General features: G+C 35.6%; 1 protein-coding gene across 5 annotated transcripts in view; it reads left to right on the top strand.

Annotated features, from left to right (window-relative positions):
* The window catches only part of SAMSN1 (SAM domain, SH3 domain and nuclear localization signals 1), a 448,469-nt gene that overhangs the window by 299,637 nt on the left and 120,925 nt on the right, over positions 1-27,907 (top strand). For all 5 annotated transcript variants that reach the window (XM_073231831.1, XM_073231830.1, XM_073231829.1 and 2 more), the window contains 2 exons: positions 3,275-3,363; positions 21,515-21,646. In XM_073231831.1, the coding sequence (XP_073087932.1) occupies positions 3,322-3,363; positions 21,515-21,646 (174 nt within the window). In that variant the 5' untranslated portion in view covers positions 3,275-3,321. The remainder of the gene's footprint in view (positions 1-3,274; positions 3,364-21,514; positions 21,647-27,907) is intronic.

Below are 27,907 nucleotides of genomic sequence, written 5' to 3'. Positions count from 1 at the left end.
TTTTTTTGGCTGAATAATATCCTGTTGTGTATATGCATCACATCTTCTTTATTCATTCATTTATTGATGGATACTTCGGTTGCTTCCATATTTTGGCTATTGTAAATAAAGTGGCAGTAAACATTGAGATGCATATATCTTTTTGAATCAGAGATTTTGTTTTCTTCAGGTCAATTCCTAGGAGTGGGGTTACTTTTTGAGGAACCTCCATATTGTACAAAGCATTTTAAATCTTTATGGCTATCTCTCACAGAAAAACCAATGGGTGACGGCATATAGAACCTTGAAAGAGATGTTGCAACATTTCTTATTTAAACATCCACTCGCCCACATGTCTTCCTATCACACTGCTCTTAGAAATGGAAACTCAAATGGAAAGTCTTCCCTGTTCTACTCCTATCTCCTAAAACTTTCTCCAGCTCAGCAGAAACACAGTCCACTTGCAGCCACAGGATGCTAGCCTTATCTTCTATTATTTAGATCATTATACATTATATTTTTTCTTTGTTCTTTTTTCTTAAATAGCTTTTATGTGATCTAAGACAGTACAAATGTAACTTGTTACAGAAATAACCACTGAATCCTGTTGCTTGCCTGGTTTCCCTCATTCTTGTGCCTATAATCTTGACTGTGACAGGTTTTCTTAAACTGGAGAATTCATTAACCAACAAAATGATTAGTTAAGAACGTACAGATTGAAAACTACTGTGTCTACAACTTAATATATAATAAAATTCAGCATAGTTATTTACAATAAACTAAAAAATAGGGATTCCCATTTCCAATTTCCAATCTTGTGAGTAAATGGTCATATTTAGCCAATTAGAACTACGAGAAGAATTCTGCTCAGGATTGGTGTCCACTGCTCAAATTCTGGCAAAGTTATTAGGTAACATGAGATTCTACTTTGAGGTGTTACTTTCTTATTTCTAATTCCTTTTGCAATATGCAGACAATTCTCAGAATCCACTTATGTAATTATTCAGAGCATATTTTAAATAAAATACTTTCTATCATTCATATTTCTAAAGGGATTCACTCCCAGAAACATGTCCTGCCAATGCCTGCTCTTAATGCTTATTGTCGGGAGAACAGTTTCCTTTGACTTCAACATGGCCCTGAAGCTTCATGTCTCCATCTGAGTTCTCCATCTTTTTGCTCAGCTGACATTATGTTCTTTCACTCGTCAAACATTGACTAAGCACCAACTCATCCTAGATACTGCTGGGCACTGAGATTACCAATACAAGTACAATGCAACCAGTGTGTTCTGGAAGCTCCCCCTTCACAGTGGGAAAGCTGTGTAGGCAGACACCTATGACATTATTTGATACGTACCATGGTAGAGATATCCCCAGCTACCATGGTAACCTATAAAAAAAGATATCAATGGCATACAGGCAAAGTTGGGGAAGAGAAGGCCTTGCAAAAACAGTGACTTCTGAGTCAAGTTTGGAAAGAGAGTTGAAATTGGTAATACATGATGTCAGAGAGGTCATGGTACTCTAGAAGGAGAAGCATCATATGCAAAAACATGAAAAAATTATAGTTGGTACATTTAGGAAACCAAAAAGTTTGTCATGGCTGGATGTATGGTCTGCAGGACAGGCAGTGACACTAGGATGGCAAAGGCCATTGGTTCTGGGTCATAAATGGTCTTGGACTTCATGCCAAGGTATTTAGCTTTGTCTTGGAGATATTAACTTGGATTAGATTCCAGGCCTGTTTCAGAATCCAATGGAAACAGAGCAACTTCCCCCCAAAAAAACATTCACACAGTTAAACCCAAATTCACACAGATTTTGGGTAGCTTTCAACTTCCCAGATAAGCATCCAATACTTAGATGAAGAAGCAGTGTTGACTCAGGTGGGGGATGGCATGTCCAGACCAGTTCAGCAAGAAAAGGGGTTTGCTGGTGCCAGATAGTCATATGCACAGGATACCTGCAGCACAGATGCTTAGGGAAGAGATGGTTGCAGGGAGCCTCGCAAACACTTCTGGAGTCATACACTAAAACATTGGCCATTGAAACTGAGGCAGGAATGATGTTGGCCTCAGATTGGAGGCTTATTACAGATGTCGTATTACTAGAAATTATTAATTAATTGGATATAGTGGAGAGTGAAGTGGCTCAGATAAGAGGAAGTGGGGAATTGACCGACTTGAAGCCCTCACAAGAAGTCAGTTCAGTGCAGCCCAGGCTGAGGCCTCAGACATTCAGAAGCAGAACACAGGCCTAGTGTTCTGATAGGTAGCATTATGTGCTGGTGTGTTTTGTTAGATTTTTGCCCTTCATGCATTTAAGGAATGGATTCCTCCTTCTTCCTTTCCTTCCTTCCTCCTTTCCTTTCTTCTTTTCTTTCTTTGTTTTGTTTTTTTAATTGTCCCTGATAAGAGAAGTAACCTACAGATTAAACTAAATTTTAGCCCTGTCATTGCATAAAATTATGGCTTAAAATGTTTTAATGACCATCATCAAGGCAAGTAATTCTAAATATTTAGAGACACTCCAGTATTATGTATATGATATATTATTGTCTTACCATATGCTTTTTTTCCCCTACTTGATCCACATTCCATAGGTTTCTACTTTCAAGGCAAATTCAAGGAACCAAGGATATTTATGTCAGTTTTCCAGAGAAAATTTCCATAGAAACGTTTAATCTAAACTTCCTTCCTTGATTTTATGGTACATAAAAAGTATAAGGTTATGAACAAGTTTATCGTATTTCCTTAGGGAAGGAGCAATCAACTGTGCCAAGGGCTACATAGATATGACATCTCAGTGACTCTGTTGGATTGAGAAACGTTGAATCATTAATAACGTTCTGCAAATCATTTTCTGTAGAATGACGGGGGCAGAATTCTGATTGTAACAGATTGATGAGTAAATGAGGTGGCCAAGTGATTATAAACCAGTCTTTGAGAGGACTTGGCTGTAGAGGAAGGAGAGAGAGAATGATAGTTAATAGAAGGCAACTCAGGGTCAGAGAGAGTGTTTTTGAAGGCAGAGATGACTTGAGCTGATGTATGGACTGCAGTGATAGAACAAGTACAGGCAAAAAGTCTGAACATATGTTAGTTAGTGTATCAGGTTTTTGTTCTAGAAGATCTAGTGTGGTGGGGATGAAATCATGAATATAGTAAGGAGCTGAACCTGATATTGTCAAATTAAAGAGAAATTGTTTACCTGCCAGACACATGAAGGAAGTCAGGAAGCTGGTCTAAGAGGGCTGTTATATTCAATGTCTCTTCTTCCAATTGTTTCTATAGGTGTTCATGAAAACTGAACTCATGAAGGAAGTCAGAGTTTGCTGCAGATGCAGCCCTGGGTCTTCAGCTGTGTACTACAGAAACAGAAGGTAAATACAACCACGGATGGGAACAGGGAAGGAAGAGAGCCATTTTGGGAAATGGGACTGTAAAGTTTATGGTGATAATTATTCTCAAACATTTTCAGAAGCAATGGAACAAAGTATGCAAAGAAAATGAGCTTATTTTCTAAAATGCATGTTTTTAATCTTGCAATTTCCCCTTGCTAATGTCATTCAAAGTGTGTCATCTAAACTTCTGTATTTTGAAAATACAGGGACTGCATCATGTGTATGGAGTACTACTCATCCCTCCAGCAGCAAACAAGTTAATGAACTCTCCAGGTTTTAGTGAAGCAGGTTGTTACTTTACACCAGCTTCCTAACTTCTCTAAATTCTACCTAAGATGTACACGTTGATCATTCTAACATCCACCCTCTTCCCAAAAAACAACAGAAATGAACTCAGAGCTCTCAATATTAATCCTAAATATGGCTCAATTCTACCTAAGATGTACACGTTGATCATTCTAACATCCACCCTCTTCCCAAAAAACAACAGAAATGAACTCAGAGCTCTCAATATTAATCCTAAATATGGCTCTGCCTCACCTCTATCTGCTACACACAGACTTAGCAAGGTTTAGTTTTTCAGACCTTCTTTTTGGTGGCTGATTTCCTAAAGTCCAAAGGACAACTGTCTGGGGCCTGAGAGCTAAGATGATGAACATGCAGATATCAAGGAAATGGTTTCTTACAGCAACAACTGTATTTAGACCTGAGCATTTCCTCATTCTTGTCTGACTGTACAGCTTCATAAGTTGCAATTTGTGCTAAATTAAGACATGTTCTTTCTTACCAGTGGGGGTGGTTAGGGCTAACGTATTTAGCCTGGTTTAATTTAAACAAGGCAAGATCTAATTAAAGTAATCTCTAGATTCCAGTAGTTTGACATTTCAAGTGTGCATCTTGTAGAAAAACAAAGCATACAGATATTTGTAAATTAAACCAATGGAAAAATATTAAAACTTTTTTTAGTATTCAAAGAAGACTTGTTTTTATTTCTGGGCAATGATGCTTTCTGTTTTAGCCACTATTTCCTCATTAATCTGAGAAAAGTAGAGCATTCTGTCTTCTCTAGAAGCTGGGCTTTCTATTAAGAGTATGCTACCATTCTGCATAGTAAAACAGGAATTACCGTTGACTGGTTGACTGATTTCTTTCTCTTAGTGTCTGCTTGACAAACATTTGGGCTTCATAAAATTGGTTGAATCTTTATGGTCCAAGTGAATTATAAGATGAAGCAATTAACCACTTAATGTAAACTATGTTAACAGTCATTCCAAGTAATTCTAACATTGGGCACTTTCACATCCTGACTTATTGATGAAGACAAATCTACAAAGTCGAATATTGGTGATAAACAAATGATAAGCTGGGTCATTTGAGACATGAAGTGGATGGTTCAGTTTCAACATAGAGTATTTGTAATCCCTCTGGATGACTTACATTAATGTTGTTAATGGCTAAACTAGTAGTTTTTGATAATTTCCAACTTGCAATACTATAATGTTGTTTGATTTTATGACATCCTCTGTCACTTCTCTCTTCTATATAGCATTTTTTCATTTTAATAAGTGACCTTATGTTTAGCTAAACAACTACATCCACTTGCAGATTTATTTTTTTCCTCTGAATTACCTAAAAATTTTCCAAATGCCTTAATGGTAGTTTGGGAATCATTTCATGAGAAATGAGAGAGTTATAAGGAACTCTAGGGAGCATCTGGTCTACCCCTTATTTTAGAGAAAAGGAAACTAAGGCTAAGGGGGGTAAGGTGAACCGCCTAAAGTCAAACAGTAGTTATGTGTTGTGGTAGACCAACTACAAAATGGTTGTAATTGTTCTTACCACTTCTGTGCACAAATACATTGCAATATGATTTTGCCACTTCTTCCATTAAAAGGAGGCATCTACTTCCCTATGCCTTAAATCTGGGCTTGCATTGTGCCTTCCTTTGGCTGAAAGAGTACAGAAGAAATAAGGGTGCCAGTTAGGCAGCAATAGATAACTAATACATAATTTTTTATTTTTACCTTAAATTCCCAGAGTATTCCAGAAAATCAGCAGTACTCAGAGAGACTTTTTTTTTTCTCATTTGCTACCTCCAGCTACTTGGCAAATTTTCAAATGTTTGCATTCTTTGCTTATATGTTGTGTAATTTCTTTTACATCTTCTACCTCATGAAGCTTTCTAAGTGTATTCTTTCCTTTTATGTTTTTGAGTTTTAAGGAACATCTTCGGCTGAGGTGGAATTTTTTACTATGCTTTTGGGCATCACTTATGGCACAAAGTTTGAATCCACTTAACAGCTTCCAGCACATTTATTTTTTTGGCAGGCAGGTGATGCTGTCAGCTATGTCCATACCAGCCGGCAAATTGCAGCAAGAAAGTAAGCCTTGGAATGAATGAAAAAAACATCTTTAACCAAGGGGGAGGTCAACTAGCTGTGTTTGATTAATTTCAGTTCTTTGTTATCTGAAGCCATGCCCATTAGCATAAGACATTATCATATTTGCAGCCTGAATAGAATTGTACTATCTGAAATCCCCTATTTATTTTGGATGATTTACTCATTCTTTTCTAAGGGACAGTATGCTATAATAAAATGAACACTAACTTTATTATGATTGGAAACCTGAGTTCAAATTCTAGCTCATCTAACCCATTAGCTTTGGAACTTTGGGCAACTTGAACTTAAATTCAATTTTAGTTTTAGTTTCCAATTAACCTTATTTTTTTTTAAGAACAAGGTGAAGTAATGTAAAGCATTTTATAAACTGTAAACTCTACTCTTTACTTCTCTTCTGAGCTCTACACACTTACAAATGCCTATTGGACATTCTTCTGGATGTCCCATGTCTAAGATCCATCTCAAAACGCACTACTCATGTTTCATTTTCTCGTGACTTCCATAAGTCTATTAAATGGTATTAACATTTTGCTGGATACCCAGGTTTCAAATCTCCAAATAAGTTTTTGATGCCTCTGTCTCATTTACCCCACTTGTTTACTTTTAAGCATAAAAGGCATTCATTTGTTGATTAATTTATATACCTGGAAAGTGCTAGTTAATCACCTGCTCTGTTTCCTATTGCTGCACACCTTTCCTTCTTACAGTCCCGTCTCTGTGTTTCAGATCAGACTTTGCTCCATCTAATCTATTTAACTCTGCTTCTCATGACTTGGCATCCATCTTGAATCTCTCAGCCTAGACCTTGACTGGATTTTATTGCTTCTCTTATAGTCTTCTCTCCAGCCCCAGTGTCTCTCGTCTTTGGTAAGAAGAATACCTTGTTTCCAGTTTCTGGTCCCTCTTTAGGACCTGCTTTCTTACCCCCCAGTGCCAGCTGTGTCACTCAGTCAATTTGTTCCCATCCCCTTCTCCCTGATGGAAGAAGAGACTCAGACACTCTAATGACACTGAGGGTGCTACTAATTGTAACAAATACATCCTCATTCATAAAATGAGAGAGATGCTGACTCCCTCACTAGGTCATTGTGAAAGGAGAGAACATATGATTGGCACCAAGGAAGCACTCATAGCCTGAGTTCTCCCCAAAGGCCTGGATATGACTGCAGAACAGCAAATACGATGATCCTCATCTGACAATTCAAAATAACAGCAACTTACACACTTCTCATGGTGACCATGTGGTCAGGTATAAAACTATCAAATCACAATATTGCACACATAAAACTAATATAAAATTGTATATCAACATAATTAAATAAAAATAAATAAAAGCAGCTTAGAATGTAATTAGGGAGATGAGAATGAAGTGTTTAGTATGACTTGTGTATATAGATGAAATGTGAAATTCAGTGTAGGTGGATGAGTACAAACTGAAAACATAAGTATGAAATAGGATTAGTCAAAGAAGACAAGCAGGCAGTGACTCGTAAAGAAACTAATGGATGGGAACTGGTGAAAGGAGAGTGGGAGAGTATTTCAGGTATGGAGAATTACATGGGAAAATGCTCGAAAACAAAACAGAGTGTGATATTGTGGTGCTGGCCTAAATGGAGAGCATGGATTTTTAAGTTGAAGAGGTGGAGAGACACCAGAGACTGCAGACATACATTCTTGTCCCAGTAACAGAGAAATATGTACGAGCCAATGTTTCTAATTTATCTAAACTTTATTTCCAAAAGCTTTGCATTTTGTTGCCTTCTTCATAAAGTCAAGTTAGGTACTTAATATACTTGTAAATCCTTTGATATTAAATAAAACAAATGGTCTCTAAACCCACTTATGAATGCATTACTTTAAATGTAAAACAGTATTTGTGGAGAGCACATTTGGCTGCATTTAAGCAACCATCCATTCTTCCAAGGGAGATTCCTCATGTTTTATTTATGAACATTAATTGCCTTCCCTTTCTGCATGAATTGGGCTAGAAAATCAAAATGCAAAAGTCTTTGGGTGTGTCTAATCCAGGCTTTGCATATTTCACATATGAGGAGCAGAGAGAAGGACGTAAATATATTTCACAAGATCAAAGCTAGTCTGTGGTCAAGATGAAACTTAAACTTCTCTCTAGATTTTCAATTTGATTCTTTAAAAAATATACTGAATGACATAGGATAGCCAAGACAGTATTAAAGAAAAGGAGCAAAATTGAAGTACATCCTCCACCAGAGAGCAAAACTGGCTCTAAAGCTATAGCAATTAAGAAAGTGTAATGTTGGAACAAAGATAGACCAATGGAATATGATAGAGATTCCAGAAACATATCCACACTGGGGCTGTGCCTTGATATGGCAAGGATAGCACTGCACTTCCATAGAGGATCATTGGTCTTCTCAATAAATAGTGCTGGGCTAATTGCATTATCAATGATAAACAAGAAAATCCCTGACTCCTTCCTCATACTAAATACTGATATTAGTTTGCGATGGATCACAGACATTGCATATAAAAGCTAAGTCAATCAAGCTTCTAGAATAAAATAAGAATATCCTCATGACTTCGAAAAAGGTAAAGATTTCTGAACTTAGACTCAAAAGCCACTAAAAGGCACAAAAAAGAAAGATGAATGAGTAATTAAGTTTAATTATTTAATAAATAATTTTAAAATGTTCATTAAGTGATAGCATTAAGAGAATGAAAAGTCTAGCCATGAGCTGGGAAAAGATTTATGTAATGTTTATCTATATATATTTGTCAAAGTTTTCATCAACAGAATATAAAGAACTTTAACAATTAAGAAAAAAGCAGACAACTCAATTAAGAATGGGTGAAAAGAATAACATTTCAGTGTCAAAATTGCTAATGTGAAAAAGAGCTCAACATTGTTAAAACCACAATTAAAACACATATGCCCAAATAACTAAAAATTAATAATACCAAGTTTTGAAGTTGATATGAAGCAACTAGAATTCTCCTTCATTGTTGATAAGAGTGTGTATGGGTACAACCACTTCAAAAAATTACTTGCTACCAAAGCTAAACATACATCTAACCTAGACCCAATTTTATACTCTAATTTATATATCAAAGAAGAATAAGTGAATATGTCTACCAATAGACCTGTATAGGGATATTCAGAGGAGCTTCATTCATAAAGACTGGAATGGGAAAAAAAACTCCATTGTCCATCAACAGTACATGAGTAAATAAATCATAGAATATTTACATTATGGACTATCACCCCATGGTGAAGAACAAATTATAGTATGGAAGCAACTTACAGACTTCATATTGAATAAAAGAAGTCAGGTAAAAAGAGTACATTCTGCATGCTGACATCTATATTAAAATAGAAAACAAGAGGAACTAATGTATGGTGATAGAAATCTGAGTGGCAGTGATCTTGGTTGGAGGTGAAGAGGGCACTCCCTGGAAGGGGATACAAGGTAGCCTTCTGAAGCACTGGGTGTTGATCTGATCTGGGTTGTTAATATATGAGTGTACATATATGTAAAAATTTATTGAGCTCTATTGTATGCTTACAACTTACTGCGTATAAGTTATATCTGATCTGTTAAAAATCGGCAATGATATTATTCCTTGAAACCATTTATCATTAGGAAGTCTTGGAGAAACTTATGCCTCATTTCTTTTAGGCTAATGTGTGTTTCAGACATTTGATCTTGCCACCCACTGCCATAGAGTCTGGTCTCAGCATGGCAGACACAATGTTTGTCTCTCTATGGCAGACTGAGACTTTACACAGCCAGAGAGACAGGTCTGGAATCTCTAGCCCCTCTAAGCCCTGTCTGGTGGCCTGGAGGCATATCGGTTTGGCCAGTCCTATGAAAATATAGACTTTTAAGCATAATCAAACAAAATATTGGCATAATAGCAGACACAGTCTGAGGTTGTACTGGGTAATGGTACTTAAAGACTACATAAAAAGTTCACTAAGCAGTCACTGATAGCCCTTTCATGGCACATATTTCCCTTGATACTAAATTTGTACTGTGCCTAAAGCAAAAAGATATCACAGTAAGTAGCCGCATGCATTTCCTAGTGCCAAGAAATCTTATCAAGGAAAAGTATTTCAATTTAGGTGAGAAAATACAGTTTTCCAAAGTCATCAACTTCATGAAACTCATATGGATCAGGCCTTCTCTTGAAACATGTTGGGTGGAAAATACTAGTTGTATTTACTACTATCTACCTATATATTTTTCATAAAATTAAACTTTAAAGGACTACTAATGAAAATAATGACAATTGTATTTGTAGTCAGACAGCATTCTTTTAAATTAAATACATTTTTTCATTTAGTTTAGTTTTCTCAGATACTTCAAAACTCTGATTTAGTCCACTTTGTTTACAAAGTTCGAAGCCGACTTTCATGCATAGTAGTTTTCTACAGGAATTCAGAAAAAAGTTCAAGAACCTTGAGATTATCCAGTCCCATGCCATATGTGATACTGACACATAGAGTTATCATTTGTGGACTCTTACCCCATTGGAATAACTTTTAAGAAGCACTTTTATTCTGTACCATATCTGCAAATCACTACTTCCTAAAACAAATTTGTTACACTTCCTAAAGCCTTATTTCTTATCAAATTCTACTTTGATTACAAGAAACATGGAAAACCTTTACCAGATAAAGCTTGAAAGTTTAGCATTTCAAAACAACATATTTCTGTAAACCTCTATCTACCAACCCTAGCTCTACCTAGCTTTCCTTCAAAATCAGTCCCTGAAAAAGATTCTTATTGTCTGTCACAAAACTGTAGATAGTGTTAGAGTTGTTTGTTGCACTCTATTTCTTCTCCCTTTATTTTCCTTTGATACAGTATGCTTAAAAATGGGAAAACAATGTTTTCTGGGTTGACTAGCTAATAGATAATGATGGTAATCTTCACTATGAATTATTTTTAAAAAATAGGTATTTTCGTGTTCCACTCTTTAAATACGCTTCTTCAAAATTCATGACTTTATATCTTTCCTCTGTTTATGACATTTTAGAAATGGACTTGAGACAATAAACTATTATTTATTAAGCTAAGGTATTCCTTTTCAATGAAAAGGACTGTATGATTTATAATTATTTAATTCAATTTAATTTTAAAAAGTGTCACCTGGAGATATGGTGGGGTTTCAGAATTGTCTAGACTATAATTTCATGTAACCAGTCCACAAGATTTAAATATAAAGATTAGATTTACCTCGATATGCTTGAAAGGTTCCTCTTCGCTCCCACTCTAATGTTACTATTTGCTCTGCCCTGAAATATCCATCACAAAAGTATCATGAGGTACAGTGACTTCATATTTCCTACAGGCCAGAGGTTCCCAACTGGTGTGGTGACATACTGACAAGCCAGGAATGGTTATAGATGTGTAGAGATATCAGCTCCTTGGGACCCGAAGTGACCAATGGGAGCTAGAGAAACTTCCATTTGTTTTTTGTTATGCTGTGTGAAAAATGTTGACAAAAACTTATTCTATCTCTTTCATTTTGTACATGAAGCTGAAAATCACTTTGCATATGGAAGGCTCTGTTACAGTTTCTTAGTTCTTGGGCTGGGTATCACATTCTCATCTCATGGTTTTTGTTCTGATGCACTTTGGCCACGACACACTTCCTTCCTTCTCTTGCAATGAGACAGTAAAATTCAGTGGCTACTCTTGGTGTGCCCTGTAACTGTAAGAAGTGATCAAACTAATTCATAATAATAGTTTGCTGAGTTGTCCCTGGAATCCGTTCTACATTTATTGGTATCAGTTTATATTAAAAGACCCAGTAAGACAGATTCTATCATCACTTTTTTATAGAAGTGGAAATTTGCATTCAGAGAAGTTAAGTGACTTGTCACATAACATACTAGGTTATTGAATTCAAATGCAGATCTGCTGGCTCCAAAGCTTATTCTCTTTGTACACTATCATGATAACTACCTGCTGGAATGAAAAATAATTGTTCTTTTACAATATACAGAAACTCTGTCTGCAGAGGAAGATAAAAGATAGTTAATTTCCCGTATATGAGAAGAGAAGGATGTGAGGGGAGGCAATAGGGCATTTGCTGTGCCTACCAGGACCTATTCTCTTTGAATTCATAATGGCTTTTGGGGAGTGGATGTCCTGGTATAATTTAAAACACCTCAGAGACCTTTTACAAAAAGAATTTTAGGATAGGGTTTTTGCTTCTACCAGACACGAGAGTCAGGAAAATTTCAAGTTGAAGAATAAGAACAAAGACACAAATTTTTTAAAGATTTAAAAAGATACTATAGTATTATCTTTAGATTCTTCCAGTATCTCCCTCCTCCTGGTGGCAGAAGTCCATGCAACAAAAGGACTATAAGGAGTGATCTGTGATCCTAAATTTTACCCCAGATAGGTTGCTTGAAGAAATGAGTTGTCTAATCATCACATATACATGGAGCTGGACATGTAGGAAATAACTGGTATCTTAAAATAAGCTAATGAGAATCAGAGGGGAAAAAAAAGAACAACAGAATACCATGGCACACAAATTTGGCCTTTCAGAAACTACCGAAAGATTCTGGGCTCTCCTTAGATGAATAGGTGACTCTAGATCTAAGGAAGAAAATAAACAAAATGAGCCTAAGACATTCTGGTGTGCTAGGATTCAAGTATCTCACAGAATAAGAAGCTGCTCTTTGCTAGAATGCACTTATTTGAATTGCCAACGATAGGATGAAATTTGGCCTCAAGAAGAATATGGAAGCATTAGTTGAAACATATTATATATATAGAAGTCCCTAAGTTCATAATGTCATGAGAAAGAGAGGAAGAAGGAGAAGGAGGAGGAAGAAGTGATGGAGGAGGAGGAAGAGGAGAAAATAATAAACAATCCATGGATACCACTGAAAAAATAACTAGAGCACTAATTTCTTGCTCTGAAATGGCCACATGTCCTGCCTTTTCCTGTAAATACTGTCTTTTAGGTTAACCATAGCATTAGTTGATAAGACACATTTCTACTTGACAACATTTTCCAGCTAATTAATGTGGGATGATTTACACAGTTTAAAATAAGCAATGTTATTTTGTAATTTAAGTTTGGGTAATCAATAGATAAAACTATCTTAGTAGCAGCAAAAGTGGGAAATATTGAGTGCCTCCTGACATGATACAGTGTACAGCACCCAGTTCAATGTTTGCAATGTTCCTGCAAGAAGTTAATTCAGAATCTAACCAATTTTTATTTGTAGGGAAAAATTGTTATATATGTGTATATATATATATATATATATATATATATATGAAATATTCGAGATAGAAGAATCTGTTAAGTGATATACAAAGAAGCAAACTGAATTCTGAATGTGATATATTTTACAGGACCTAATTAGTGGCAAAGAGGAGAAAGAGATTGAGAGATAGATGATGATGATGATAGATACATATAGGTGGGTAGATAGATAGACAGATGGAAAGGTAGATGATGAAGGAAGGAAGGAAGGAAGGAGGGAAGGAAGGAAGGGAGGGAGGGAGGGAGGGAGGGAGGGAGGGAGGGAGAAAATTTCATTCTATATTAAAGAGACTAGAGACAGATGACAACCAAATGTGACACGTCCTTCTTTGGATCGTGATTCAAATGAAGCAAAAGATAATGTTTTTTTAAGATCTTTGGGCAATTTAATTACAGAAAGTGCTTTGGCTATCTTGTCGCATAATAAACCACCCTAGAACTTAGTGGCTTAAAATAATAATTTATTTTCTCACAATTTTGCAATTACATCAAGCCTCAGGAATAGCTCTCTGCTCTGTCTGTGTAACATGGATGATTTGTCTGGGACTTGAGGATTTATTTCCAAAATGGCCACACAGGACTAGCACATTGGTGCTGGTTGTCAACGGGGAGAGCAGCAGGGCTGTCACTGGAACCCTCAGGGTTCCTTCATGCAGGTCTCTTCCCATGCTGCTTGTGCTGCTTCAAAATAGGACAGCTGGGTTCCAAGACAAAGGAAATGGAAGCCAACAGGCCTCTTAAGGGCTAAGCTTAGACCCAGCACAATAATGCTTTTTACTGTATTTCGTTTATCAGTTTAGTCACAGCTTCAGCCCACATTCAGGGGACTGAAGAAGTGGCACAGATGTCTGGAGTTATCAAGGAGTAATTTTTAAGAGTGGCAATGGGACTCTGATTATCTAAGAAAATGTCAAAAAATTTTAGAGATACAGAGTGAAGTGTGTAGGAGTGAAATGGCATGATGCCTGGCATTTAAAATACCTCATCAGGAAAGGAAAATGGTAAGGATAAAATGGAATAGATGAAACAGCTGTTGCAATATCTTGGTAATTTTTTAATGTAGGTGATGGGAATAGGAGGGATTATTGACCTCTACTTTTGAGTACTTTGAGTGAACATTTCATAAACAACTTTTTTTTAATATTGGGTTTTGAAATAATAAAACTCCTAACAGAGGCTGTAAGGAAGAGACTCAAAGTTCAAGTTTCATCTGGTTTTGATTTTGATTGAATTTAATGTTACATCTTCTCAAAATATACCTTACTAATACTCCCTAGGAGTTCTAACTTGGGAAAGTGTCCAGGATAAGGGAAACTTGCAGGAGCTGCAGCTGCTGGGAGGAAGAACAGACAGGCAGCCAGCATGGAGGGCTGCTTGACGTAGGTGTAGATGCTGTGCTCCTTTCATCTGAAAGCAACTGTGTGAGGACTTCATGCTTTGAGCTTCTATATCCGTCTTCTGACCATGAAGGGAAGGGCAAGGGAACTACAGACGGTGGCCGTGACTGACCCTCTGCCTTGCTTACCCTCTGCCTTGATGGCAACAATGGTTAATCCACAGGCCAATTATTCCTAAGAAGAAAAACTCTTCTTGAGTTAAGCACTCTTGGTCATGGAGTCTTTTGCTTGGAACTCAACACACTGCTTTAACTGCTACTGCTCTAAAAGCAGAGGGTGGCAATGTAAAGCTCCGGCTATTCCCAGTTAAAGAACAAGGGACAACTGTAGATACCTATTTCAAAGGCATTAGAAGTAAACACTATTTAAAGGAAAAATAAGCCCAGAACCAGTGGAAGAAGCAATGTATTTGCAAGATCTAAATTCATCTTTAAAGCAATACCACTTCTGGGCATATACGCAAAAGAATTGAAAGCAAGGATGCAAATAGATTTTGGGCACCCATGTTCACAGCAACAGCATTCGCAATCGCTAATGGGCGGAATCAACCCAAGTGTTCATGAACATCTGGATGGATAAACAAAATGTGGTATATAAATTCAATGAATATTATTTAACCTTAAAAAAGAAGGAAATTCTGACACATACCACAATGTGTGAGCCTTGAAGATATGCCAAGTAAAATAAGTCAGTCATTAAAGGGCAAATATTATATGATTCTGCTTATAAAGAGGCACTTGGAATAGTGAAATTCATGGAGATGGAGAGTAGAATGGTGGTTGCCAGGGCTGGGAGGGAAGAGAGAATGGGGAGTTGGTGTTCAATGGGTGCAAAGTTTTAGTTTTGCCAAGTTGGAAAAGTTCCAGAGATGGATGATGGTGATGGTTGCAAAATAATCTGAGTATACTTACTGCCTCAAAACTGTACACTTAAAAATGGTTAAAAAGTTAAGTTTTATATTATATATATTTTACCACCATAAAAATGTGCTTATCTCAGTATCTTGGCATATAAAAGGGCCAACTTTTTTTTTTAGTTAATGGAAGGAAAAGAGGGATGGAAGAGAGAAGGCACACGACAGAGCCTTCACCTACCACTTTTTAAGGGAAGGTGTTACTGTTAAATTGAAGGATGATACTTTCTTCAGGGTTTGCTTCATATGTTCAGTTTAGTTAGCTAGGCCTATGATTGTTCTCAGTGCATTTTTCTCCCACATTTTAGGAGTATTATTACCACCTTTGAAATCTGTTTACATGGGTCATGATAAGTGTCATCCTTTCATTTTATTAATTTGGGTTCCTCATTAGTTTAGAAAACTGTCCAAGAAAGACCTATCTCATTTGGCAATGGGCTCTGAATCCCTTGGATTATGGCAGGGAATTTACTCTGTGATAATCTCCCAAGAGAACTGTCCAAACAGCTGCAAAGGCAAGAGAGAGCTCCAAGGGGCAATCATATTCTTTAAAGCACAGCAACAAGGGACTGAAGCTCACCAAAATGAATCTTTTCTGCTTTTCGCTGGTAAGTTTCTTTACATGCACCATTTATATCCTCATGTTTATTTTATTGTTTTGACTGAAATGGATAGAATTAGAGTATACCTACACTTTGTACATGGCAATATTAATATATTTAGCATCTCAGGAAAAAGCCCACATCAGAAAGAGAAGATGTTTTTATTAAAGCACCTAAGTCAACTCTTTTCAAAGGCAAATAATATTTAAAAATTACATTTATCTGCAATAATTACTAGTTCTTTACTATTTTGATGCTGAATTTCTAAGTATAATATATAAACAGTATTTTAGAAGGACTATTTTCTTCTATTTATTATGAGGATGAGAAAATTTTTTGCAAAATATTCTACATTTGGGTTGTTTGCTTAGCTCTGAGACATCCTAGGAATCAAAATTTCTTCTTTATTGTTTGAGTAATGAATTCTGTACAACGTTGGCTTTGTTAAACTACCATGGAGGCAGCTTTCTGAGTTACACAGTGCTGTAAATGCAAGGTACAATAGATTAATCCAGTCTGCAGATGTGCTCATTCAAGGGTATAAGCACCTCTCAAATTCTTTTTTACATTATTACTTTTTTTTTCTTTAGCCTGAAGTGTATCAGTGAAAGTTAGCAGGTAGTCACAGATCTGGAAATACTTTATAACTCTAACCTGCAATTGTGACCATCTGCCAATGCTAAAAGTGGATTTCAAAAATTATTTTATTCATTTCTGTCTGTGTTTAAGGCAGGTCCTTGTGCCTTTTCATTGGTTTTTCAAGATGTCGATGGGAGATCCCTGTCATTTGGGGAAATAAAATGGTTTACTTTGATGTTTTCTTTCCAAATTGCAAATAAGATTAACATAAATTCTAGAGATGGTGCTGACATAGGTTGTAATACCTAAACAGGAGGCACTTTAAGAGAAGATAAGGGATTTAATCTTAGAGCATCTTGAAAAATAAAATGCAACTGTTGAGTTGTGGCAGGCTGAATCATCGAGTTTGGGCTGCCTGTAGAGTCCCAATTTACAAAATAATTGTCAGTGCTCAACTTTGCTTTTTGCCATATAAATCTGACTGGAGAAATCCCATTTCAGGTGATTTAAGTGGTATTGTGCATTCTTTTCTAGTTGATCTGAAAGAGCTATATGTGGTTTATATGAATATATACTTCCCATGGAAATCAGCAGCATAGCAGCAGAGATGACAGCATTCTGAAATCCCTCTGAACGGTTCTGTAATCAGTATGCTAATGTTTCTGTAACAGCATGGCTTGGTGTAGTGCGGCATATGCTTGTAATCCTGCTACTAAAGACATATAACCATGTAATGAGTCTGATTGTCTTTCTCTGTAATACAGGGAAGGAGCACAGACAGATTCACCAAGGATTTTGCTTCAAGGCCATGCCTCATGGACTCAGTTTGACTGCAACTCTTTCTTTTAAAGGCGTCTTTAAAAAGTTATTTGCTCAGAAACGTGTTTGATTAAACTGAAACATCATGAACACTGAATTATTTTTTCAAGCATTCTGAAGTTTGTATGTTATCATAATTAATTTCTTTAATAAGAAAATGTCCATGAGGTACTTATAAAAAATCAAAACTATTTTAGGTGTTTTTTGTTTGTTCTTGTGAGTAAATAAATAAAATAATTTAGTGTATGGGCTCTCAACCAGGGTCTTGTGACACCCTACTGTGTTATAAGCTGTGAAAACAGGGTGGGATTACAGCTTTTGCTAGGAGTTTGTGCATACTTCAAAACATATTTTTCTGTGTTTATAGGAATGTGACCATATGGGTCACTGCATTTAGAAAGGAGAGACTAAAAACCACTGATTTAGTGGAAAGAAAGATTGCTAAATATATTGACCTTTACATCTCTAGGAAGGAGGTGATTTTATAGACGAAGTATCCCATGAAGATTACCACTAAGGGAAGCCAGTGAAAGAGTTAAACATTCTCTTATTTAAGTGTAGGGAGAAATTGTAAATCTTTTCATAAATGAGGTTTTTAAGAGATATGTAAAGGCAAACTTAATGAACTACCCATTCTGAACTAAGGATCCTATAAATAATCCATTAAAGGTGATTGCTCTTATTTTGGATCTATAAACTTGAAATGGGGTCTATCTTTCAAAAGGGAGGCACGAATATCCTTTTATGTGTGCCATTCTGACTCCAGAGTTTTTCTTAAGATTTTATGTTGTGGAAAGGCTGTTAGACAGCTTGCTCATTAGAAGCAAGATGATTTTCTTGTAGAGCTCATCATATAGTTACTGAGTTTAACATGACTTTGTCACCCAATAAGGTTTCAGATCAATTATCCCTGTGCCATTTATTCAGTGATCTGAAATGCTGCCTCTGTCTTATTGGAGTTTTTCATTCTATTCTGTTGGTTTATCACTGTCCCTTTCCTTATCTCTGTTCTTTGACATACCTGTTCAGATAATTTTAATGCCAAGAAGATATCTTACTCAGAAGAACACCATCTTTGTCCTTCATAATTTGGACTTCTGTGTTTTGTGCTTCTATATGAATTTAGGATCATCTTGTCAAAATATATGAAAGTCTTTGATGAGATTTAGATTAAAATGGATTTGAATTTTACATCATCTTTAGGGGAAGCTGACCTCACTATGCGGTTGAGTCCTCCCCTCCACTGCACAGCTCTTCATTCATTCTAATCTTCTTTCATAGCCTTTAATGTTATTTTCTAATTTTCTCTATGAAATTCTTGCACGATTTATTATGAAATTGTCTTACTAAATTTATGGTGAAAGTCCTAAGAATTTTCGTTGCTGGGGTTTTTTTTTTCCTAATATATTTTGCTGATTTATAGATACATTATTGATTTTTAGGTATTTATATTGCAAATAAGTAGCTTAGCTGAATTTTTTAAAATCTGGTTTTTAGTCCAGGGTGATTCTTAGATTTTCTATGCAGATAATCTGTAAGTTTTTCTCTTCTTTAGCAATTATACCATCTCAGTTTCTCTCTTCTATGGCATTGACAAGTCAGAATGGTGTCATGGCAGGCATCCTAGTCTTATTTAATGTTTGTGTAATTGCTTCTAATTGAGTCTTCCCTGGGGTTTTTGAATAAATAATCCTAGTGAAGTTAAGGAAGTTCTGTCTCTTCCCAGTTTGGTAAGATTTTATCATGGATAAATAATACTTTTTTCAAATGCCTTACAATATTGGTTGAAATAATAAACTTACTTTTTAATACTTTAATGCATATTTAAATGTAACACCCTTATATTCCTATATTAAACACTTGATTGGCAATGGTATATTTTTGTATACAGTATTAAGCTTTATTAACATTACATTTAGGATTTTTTTAAACTATGTTATAAATAAAATTGGCCTATAGTTTTCATGAATAGACAAGAAAATTCTGTTATTTTACTTTTCTAAAATTCCTATTAATTCTATGTTGTGATATTTTAATACACCCTCTACACTTTTACCTAATGTTTAATGTGTTCGCCATTTATCTTTCTAAGCTGAACTCTTCAGAATGTTCTAGTTCTTTTGAAAAGGTCTAGAGTTCACTCCAATTTTTTATTATGTAATATACATTTCTGTGATTATATTAATTCATTTTCAAGACTTTTTAATTGTTTTTTTTGCTGTTTTATGGTTTTTGTTGCATTTCTGTCTATTTCATCATATCATAGATTATTTTTAATCAGATACTACTTTTCATGTAGCTCTCTGAGAATCATAAATATTCTTTCTTAAATTATTTCTCCATCCATTTAATGACTTTAATTTCATCTGGAATGAAATGGTTTCATATTGTCAACTCAGTTGACTCAGCATTTGATCCCTTCGTGTGTTTTGGCTAATGTTGGGCAATAAAATTCTTTTCCTCTTCTCTCTCTCTGTCTCTGTCTCTCCCTCTCCCATGCCCTCTCTCTCTCTCTACCCACTAATCCCTACTCTCCTCCTCTTTTTCTCTTGTGTCTGGCCTCTTCACATTTCTCCAACTAGTGTGAGGCATAAATCTCAAGTCTTTCTGAGCCAATTTAGAACCAAGGCTTATATTCCTGGTTTAAGAATCTCATCCCAAGGTGACACTTGGTTTACTACTGACCCTGTCGCCAAACTGTCTGGCAGCTTGTTTCAGATCCTGGTTTGCTGGCTGTGTTTTTGAATTTTGTTTTTCTGGCCTAGAAATTCCTAGAAGCAAGAGCCCCAGCAGCTGTTGGAAGGAGCTTTTGTCAGCCTTTCATAGCCATGAATGCTGCTGTAGCCCCTGGATTTCAGCTCGGAGTTTGCTTTATGTGGAGGACATCTATTATGAGTTATCCCATAAGACCCAAGTTCTGGTCAGTACCCCGTATTTGTGGGTATGTGCTTAACAGGTCCAGAGCGTTACCTTCATTCACCATTTTCTTTCTGTTACTTTTTCAATTTCCCTACATGTTCATGTATTTTAGAACACACATGTCTTAGGTCTTACTTTAGGCCTTTTAAATTTTACCAATAATTTGCCATGTGTTTGGAGCAGAGGTTACGTAAAATATGGAACTATAGAGCATACTGGTTGAAAGTTCTAAAAGTAGACAATGTGAATGCAATTCAACCTTTACTTTGTTTGTGTCTTAATAAAGTACATTTTAAAGATGAGAAAGTTCTCAGTGCAACACTACACTTTTTTACTCATTTCAAGCAAATAACCTTTTTCATAATCCAACAGATCTTTATATTGATGACATTATCAGCATCACCAGTTACTGTATCTAGAAATTTTCAATATACTAAGTGTATACCTTGCTCCCTTAAGATGTTTTCAGAAGATGCCATAACTAGACCAGTTATATCTCAAAAGGAACAAAATACAAGAAGTCAATTCATTTCTTAAGTTTGCTTCCCAAATACAAAGAGGATTTACACTATAGTTCACAATGGTTTTAAATACAAGCTTATACATTTTAAAATGCATTCTTGCATAGAAAGATAAAAACAAATAAACAATATTATTTATTAATATAAATACTGAAACAATATTAATGCCTTTATTGGACTTGTGAAATACTTTTGCTGTTTCAAAGCATAGATGGTATTCATTGTATCTTGACAGTTCCCCTGTAAGATGAGTGAAACTGCCACTTTACAGTGAGGAAGCTGAAGTCCAATAGATTGTTTATTATACAAGGATGTAGTACTAATTAAAGGGATATATATATCTAAAACCTGTGACCTGACACCCAACACAATTATTGGTGTACAAATAGGCTCTTACTTAGTACCTTGAATTTGATGTCTTGAACATCATGCTTCTTGAGAAATTGCCTCATTTTGTGTAAGACTCTAAGTTCTCCCCAATTCTTAGTGTCTTATCTGATTCCTGGCTCTGTGATAAGTGATAAGAATGCCTTTCTTTACTGTCTTATTCATTGTTGAAGATTGACATGCCATCAACTCTTAATCCCTATACCCAGGATAATTTAGATAGGTTGCTCTATAAAGGTGGGTAGATAAGCTAGGTGACTTTTCAAAAACAATTATCAATTTTGTTATTCTTGCTTTTTAAATCTCTTTATTACAGGAGGGCTCTATGGAAAGCTTGTATGAGCCAGTCCCAGAGCAACAAGCTAACCAAGGGAGCATCTCTAAAAGAACTGGTTCTCTTATCTTGCCATTTGGAGAGAGTGGAAAAGTACACAACAATCTCTTCAAGGTGAGTGAAGCATTGAGTTGAGTGGATTGCTCCTCTATTACATATTTAAAATAATTTGCTTATTACAGCAAAAATTCACTGTCCTCAGGGAATTCTTTATTTACTTTTAGTTTCTCATTGTCTCTTCACTGTCATCTCTTTCATGATTTTGCCTTCATAATATGAACTACCATTTGTAGAATATGTATTAGGTGATTACATAAGTTAACTCACTTAATTCTCAAAGCACCCATATAACAAAGAAATAATTCTGTCATTTTCTAGATGAAGAAATTGCAGAAGAAAAAGGCAAAATAACTTGCTGAAGGCTATAAACCATTAAGTGTTAAAACTGGCAATTAAATATGTATGTGTCTGCCTCAGCAGTTTATTAGTAGTTTCCTGGTAAACCGGGTCTTTGGGGTGGATGGGAGACACCCTGGATCTGTAGCATTTGCCAGTTGCCATGGTGTAAATGCTCCTACCATAGTCCATTTCAAGCTGTCAGTGGTTTAATGACAGGCTTACAATGTCTGGATATTTAATTACTCATTCCCTCCAGTGCCAGCCCCAATACACCACTGGCTGCTTAAAGTCTGTGCTAAGCACTTCACTGAGCTTTTCTTAACTTCATGGACACACATCACCCACTTACAAAACACAAGTAGTACAAGAAGGCAAGTGAAAATAGTTTTTGTGAATTGTCTTTATAATTGCTAGAGGCACAGAGTTCTCCATGCTCTGCAAAATTGGCCCTGTCCCTGTTTAACAGTGCTGCTGTTCTCTTGGTCATTTGTGCTGTACTTAAATTAATCCTGTACTAATAAACTTATTTTGCTTCTATTGTGGCTTGGGGCAATACAAAACATCCTATGTCTGCTGCAAATAAAGAACTTCCCTATACTTAAAGATTTAGATGTCACCTCTTATCTGTATAATCACACTTTTCCCCAATAACAACACAAAAATTACTGTGAACATTTATTCAGTGCTTCCTTTTTTGTAAGGTACTGTACTAGGTGAAGCTATATATGAAATGATCAATGTTGATCCTCACAAAAGTTTTAGAAAGGTTTAGAAATGTTCATAAAGGCTAAAAAAGCCTTCCCAGTTAAAAAGAAGATGACCCATGATTCAAACCCACATCTTCTTTTGCTCTAGAGAAAGGGGAACAATAAAGTACCTTCGAGTTTTATACCCATCTTCACACCTACCTGTTTTGTTCTTTGGGGATATTGAAAACTTATTTACATAGCTTATAGATGTAAAAAATGTAATGTTAATTATTAAACAAGTTAACTAATAAGAATCAATAAGTAAAACAATCCAAAAAAATTTCGTGCAGTGGAAACTCTTCCCTCAACTCTGTGCCCTTTTCAACATCCATAAGATGTTGATGCTGACACATACGCATAAGAGGAAGCAACAATACATTTTACATATTGATGTGAGCAGGGAGTCCGTTCACATGGAGACTGTCAATTGACATTACAAAATGTTTGCACATATTTTTACTCAATAATTAAAAAGAAAAACTGAATAGGCTGAAGAGCCTGAAGATATTTCCTTAAATGTGTGAGTTTAATAAGTATGCATGAAAAATAAACAAGTTCAGGGACAGCCAGTCTAGAATTTTTATTGAACTTCACTTATATTGCAAAAGTAGATGAGAATAACAAAAACATTAAATGTAAATTGCTACAGCTCTCTCTCTCTCTCTCTCTCTCTCTCTATATATATATATATATATATATATATGTGTGTGTGTGTGTGTGTGTGTGTGTATATATATAGATATATATATATATCACCCTTTTTTGTTCCTAATGAAAATATGATTCCACAGCTTGGATAAAATAAAGTCACCCTTTTAAATGAAATTTAATGATTTACAACTTTCTCGACTTTCCCTTTAAGCCTATGAAGAATGGATGGATGCTTTTTTTCTCCTAGTAGTCTTACTTCCTTTTTTTATTTCCTAATTCAAGGAGAAAAGATTCTGGACCAGTCAACAGTATTGGAAAAAGATTATTCTTTTTGGACTCATGGTCTAACATCCTATAAAAACACTCCTAAAGTTAATGGTGTTAACATTAAAGTTAAGGCCTCAAGCTCCCAGTCCTCAACCCAAATGAAATTGTAACTTTCCTGGACAGGAAAGGAGCTGCCCTACTCAAATTCTTCAGAACCAACCTGACAGCATATCCCATTGTTACAGTGGAAGTTACAGCCCATATTCAAAATACTGTCATTTGCCACATGAATTGAAAAATCAAAATGAGAGGACTCCTAGGCTTCTTGGCTTCCCTTAAAGATATTTTATTTATGCGTATCTATTAGGAGTTTTAGTATTTGGAAAACACTGTTCTAAGCAAGGTGGGGACTTACATAGATGAACATAAGATGTTCTATAGTCTAAAGGAAATGATCCAGAATAGACCAACTGCAAAAATAAGAGTAGAAGAGGTATTGAATGGAAAGAAGCTAATTTGGGGATTTTTAAAATGAAGAACATCAGAAATATCCAGCTTACATTTAATTGCAGGAAGGTGTGGTAATAGAGACCTGATCCAAAGACAAACTGATTTAAAATATGAGATTTTATTTACTGTTGTAAAGAGGAATAGTAAGAGATCCACTCATAGTATACTAACAAAACCAGAGAGTTTTGGAAAACTACTGCAAAAAAAAGTGGGTAAAAAGTTGTGTAAAGTGAATAATCATGTAACTAAGGAAATATGCTGAAAAAAATATACTAACACAATAGCCTAACTAAGGACTGACTAGTCATTATTATATTAGTTAAAATGCAAGTTGCTACTGCTTAATTCTCTACTTAATTTTAGTACCTCTTTATTATATCTGAAGCTAATAAAATATCTGGAATTAGAAATAGGGTGAGAACATAAAATGTTTGTACCTTTGCCAATTTGGGTTAACTGGATCAATCCTGAATTATCTATAGTGATTGAAATAAGCAAATAATTGTCAATTCTCCACTTCATTTTTCATTTCATAAATTGATAAGAAATTTGAGTGTTTTCAAAAATGAGCTAAAATGTGGGGCAGGGGCAATGTCCCTATTATTTATATGTTACACACATATTCATTCAATAAATATTTGCAAGCTAAATGAAGGGATCAGTGAAGGTTCATTAATCAATCTAAAGAAGGGCTTAATAATGGGGCCTGTATGATACAGTGGCTTAAAGCATGGGCTTTAGAGTTGGACAAAAATGAATTCTCATTTCTAGATTTGACCTGGGAAAATTATTCAGATTTCTAGAGCTCAGTGTCTTCCTTTGTAGAATAAAAAAAAATCTTCTGTATGGGTTCAGCCGAGTTTGATTGTGAAGAAGAGAATCTCTTGCAACTGAAAACCGGAAGGATTCAGCACAGAAGTTAGGGAACCATGAGAAGGGCTGACGTGTCACACTGGAGCTGAGGATGCAGCTACATACTGAGATGGCCTGTATTTGTAGGGTCCAAGAGCTAAGAACAGCTTTTACATTTTAAAAAATTTGTTTAAAAACAGAAACAAAAATAAGGAAAGCTATGCCATAGAAACTGTATGTGGCCCACAGAGCGTAAAATATTTCTATCTGGCTATTCATAGAAAACGTTTGCTGATCCTTGCCCTATACGCTGCTGTGCAGACACAGGTGGCAATCAAGTGATTGAGAAGTGGCTAGTCCAAATGTGGGATGGCAATACGGATAAAATATATATTGTATTTTAAAGAATTCATATGAAAAAAAGTGTAAAATAGCTTATTAATAATTTTATATTGATTATTTGTTGTGATAAGAATATTTGAGATAAATTAGGTTAAATGGAATCTCACTCATTTCTTTTGTTGTGGCTACTAGATTGTGGTCTCCACTTCATATCGCACCATTTCAATGTCACATGGTTGCTTATGTTCTGCAAATTCAAATTGTACCTGTTATCCAGGCTTCAGGGAACTTGTGGACTGTGGTTTTCAGCCTTCCGGCCTTGAAAGAGGAAGTGCTCATGTGCTCTATCTACCACCCTTCCCTCCCAGGGTCTTTCATCCTTTAGGCTTGACATCACCTTATTATGCAAAAAACAAAACAAAATAAAAGCAGGCTCTCTCACCTCTGAAACTCCTCTCACTTGGCAGGGGGGATGGTTGGCTTTCTGAAGGTGGCTCTCCTTTGTCTCTGTAGAAAATAATTTGTATCAGCCTTATGCCAGTCTTACAGTTTTATGCTAACATTTAAAGTAAGTTAAATGTAACAGCTCTTCTGCAGTATTGGGGTATTATATAGTGGTGATAAATTGGGATATTTGATTTTTGACAGTTAAGATAGAGAGGAATTATCAAAAATAAAAAAAAAACACTATCTAATGCTATTATATTAGAAAGTAAATCATAAACAAGAGTTGCTGTAAAAAGACTTTGCTACAACTTCTGTCAGTTCTCAACAGTGGCCAAACTTCAGGATCACCTGAAGACAGATATCCAAACCCTGCTCTGGACCTACTACATCAGTGAGAAGAGATTAGAGCAGCTTTGTGAGATAGAAATTTAATGCAATCCAAATAGTAAATTTAGATTTTCTTGTAGTCACAATAACATTTTTAAAAAAGAGAAACAGGTGAAATTAATTTTAATAATGTATTTAAGTATCAATATCATGTAATTAATATAAAAAAATTAATGAGAAATTTTATATTCCCGTTTTTAAAATAAGACAATGAAATGTGGTGTATATTTTATACATCTCAGTTTAGATGTTAAAGTATTAATGATTAAAGTTAAATCTGATCCTAGTGAAATAATAAAAAATACGTAATTTTTTTATTCTGCTTCAGCTTTTAAATCAAAATTAAGTTGACAAAATTAAAATTTAGTTCTTCAGCCACACCAGCCAAATATCAATTGCTCTACAGCTATATGAGGTGAGTAATGGCTTCCATACTGAATGGTGTAGGATGAGACCCTTGAAATTGCTTGCAGGGTTGAAGCATCAAAGCAACCAAATAAAACCATTTTCCATCAGGGAAGTATGAAGACACTTGGTGGTAAACTTTTAGTTATATACTCTGAGGAAGAGATAAGACTTTGGGGAATGGGTGTGTTGACCAATGTGCCAGCTGAGATTAGTGTCTTGTCCCAAGAGACAGGTGGAGACAAGACTGGAGTTCTACCCTCCCAAATCTTCATGTGGCATCCCTGCCACAAGTGCCTGTGTGCTCATGTTTGTGTGTGGTATGTGTGTATGTGTGTACACGAGTTAGAGTAGGCAAGGGCTAAGTGCGAGAGTGGGATTTTGGGAGATGAGATGTGAAGAGCAGGGTAAGATAGGAGCATAAAGAATCCAACCTTACTATCTGCTAAATACAATCTGATGCTATAGGGGGACAGAGCAGAAATAACTTGAGGCAGGCAATACTGTTAATAGACTTGAGTTTTATTCCTGCTCCCCAGGCAGCTGAAAATTGTATATCCTTGAGAATGTTATTGAACTTCTCTGACCCTAAGTTTCCAGAGCAATAGAATATGGATAAAAATGTCTGACTCTTGGTTTGCTGTGAGGATTAAACATTATAACATGAGTTAAGCACCTGGCATAATGCATATTAATGTTCATTTTCCTTCCTTCTGCAACCCATCACACCAGGGCAGAGTGGTCCTTTAATTTAATATATCCTTAATTAAATGACTTTAAGTCAAACTCTCACTTGAGCTTGGATGTCGTTTTAAAATAACTGCTCAAAATAATTTGTAATCAACACTCCTTACCTAAAAGCACTGATTTTTCCCTGACCGGACAAGAAGCAACAGGATTTATTGTTGATGTACATTAGAAAACCCAAGATTTTAATCTCCACAAATTGCCTCAAATTATGTACACCCAGGTTGAATGTAAGGTTTGACAATTCAGCCCCACATTCCCCACCATGTGCAGACAGCAGTAAACAAGAAATCTATCACAGTGGCTCTTGTTTGCTTAATTCATATTTCAGGGTGTGTTTTTTTTGTCTGTTTTAAGTAAAATATATTTAAAATGCAAGTTTAATTTTTTTTAATACTCATCAGCATTCTACACTGATAAAAAGTATTGGAGAAATCAACTAAATTGTTCTCAGCTAACAGATGTTAATGAGAGAGTAATAAAGCAAATTCAAACATAGTTTTAAAGACAAACGATATGATGCAGGTATAACAGTTGGTTAGAGCCGAACACTAATGAGGCCAAGGTCAGGGGTTTAATCCCCTTATGGCCAGTTATTTTTGCTCTGTTCCATAGTCAC

The sequence above is a fragment of the Manis javanica genome, chromosome 3, assembly GCF_040802235.1.
Source record: "Manis javanica isolate MJ-LG chromosome 3, MJ_LKY, whole genome shotgun sequence".
Classification (NCBI taxonomy): Eukaryota; Metazoa; Chordata; class Mammalia; order Pholidota; family Manidae; genus Manis; species Manis javanica.
This window is presented reverse-complemented; position numbering and strand designations above follow the sequence as displayed.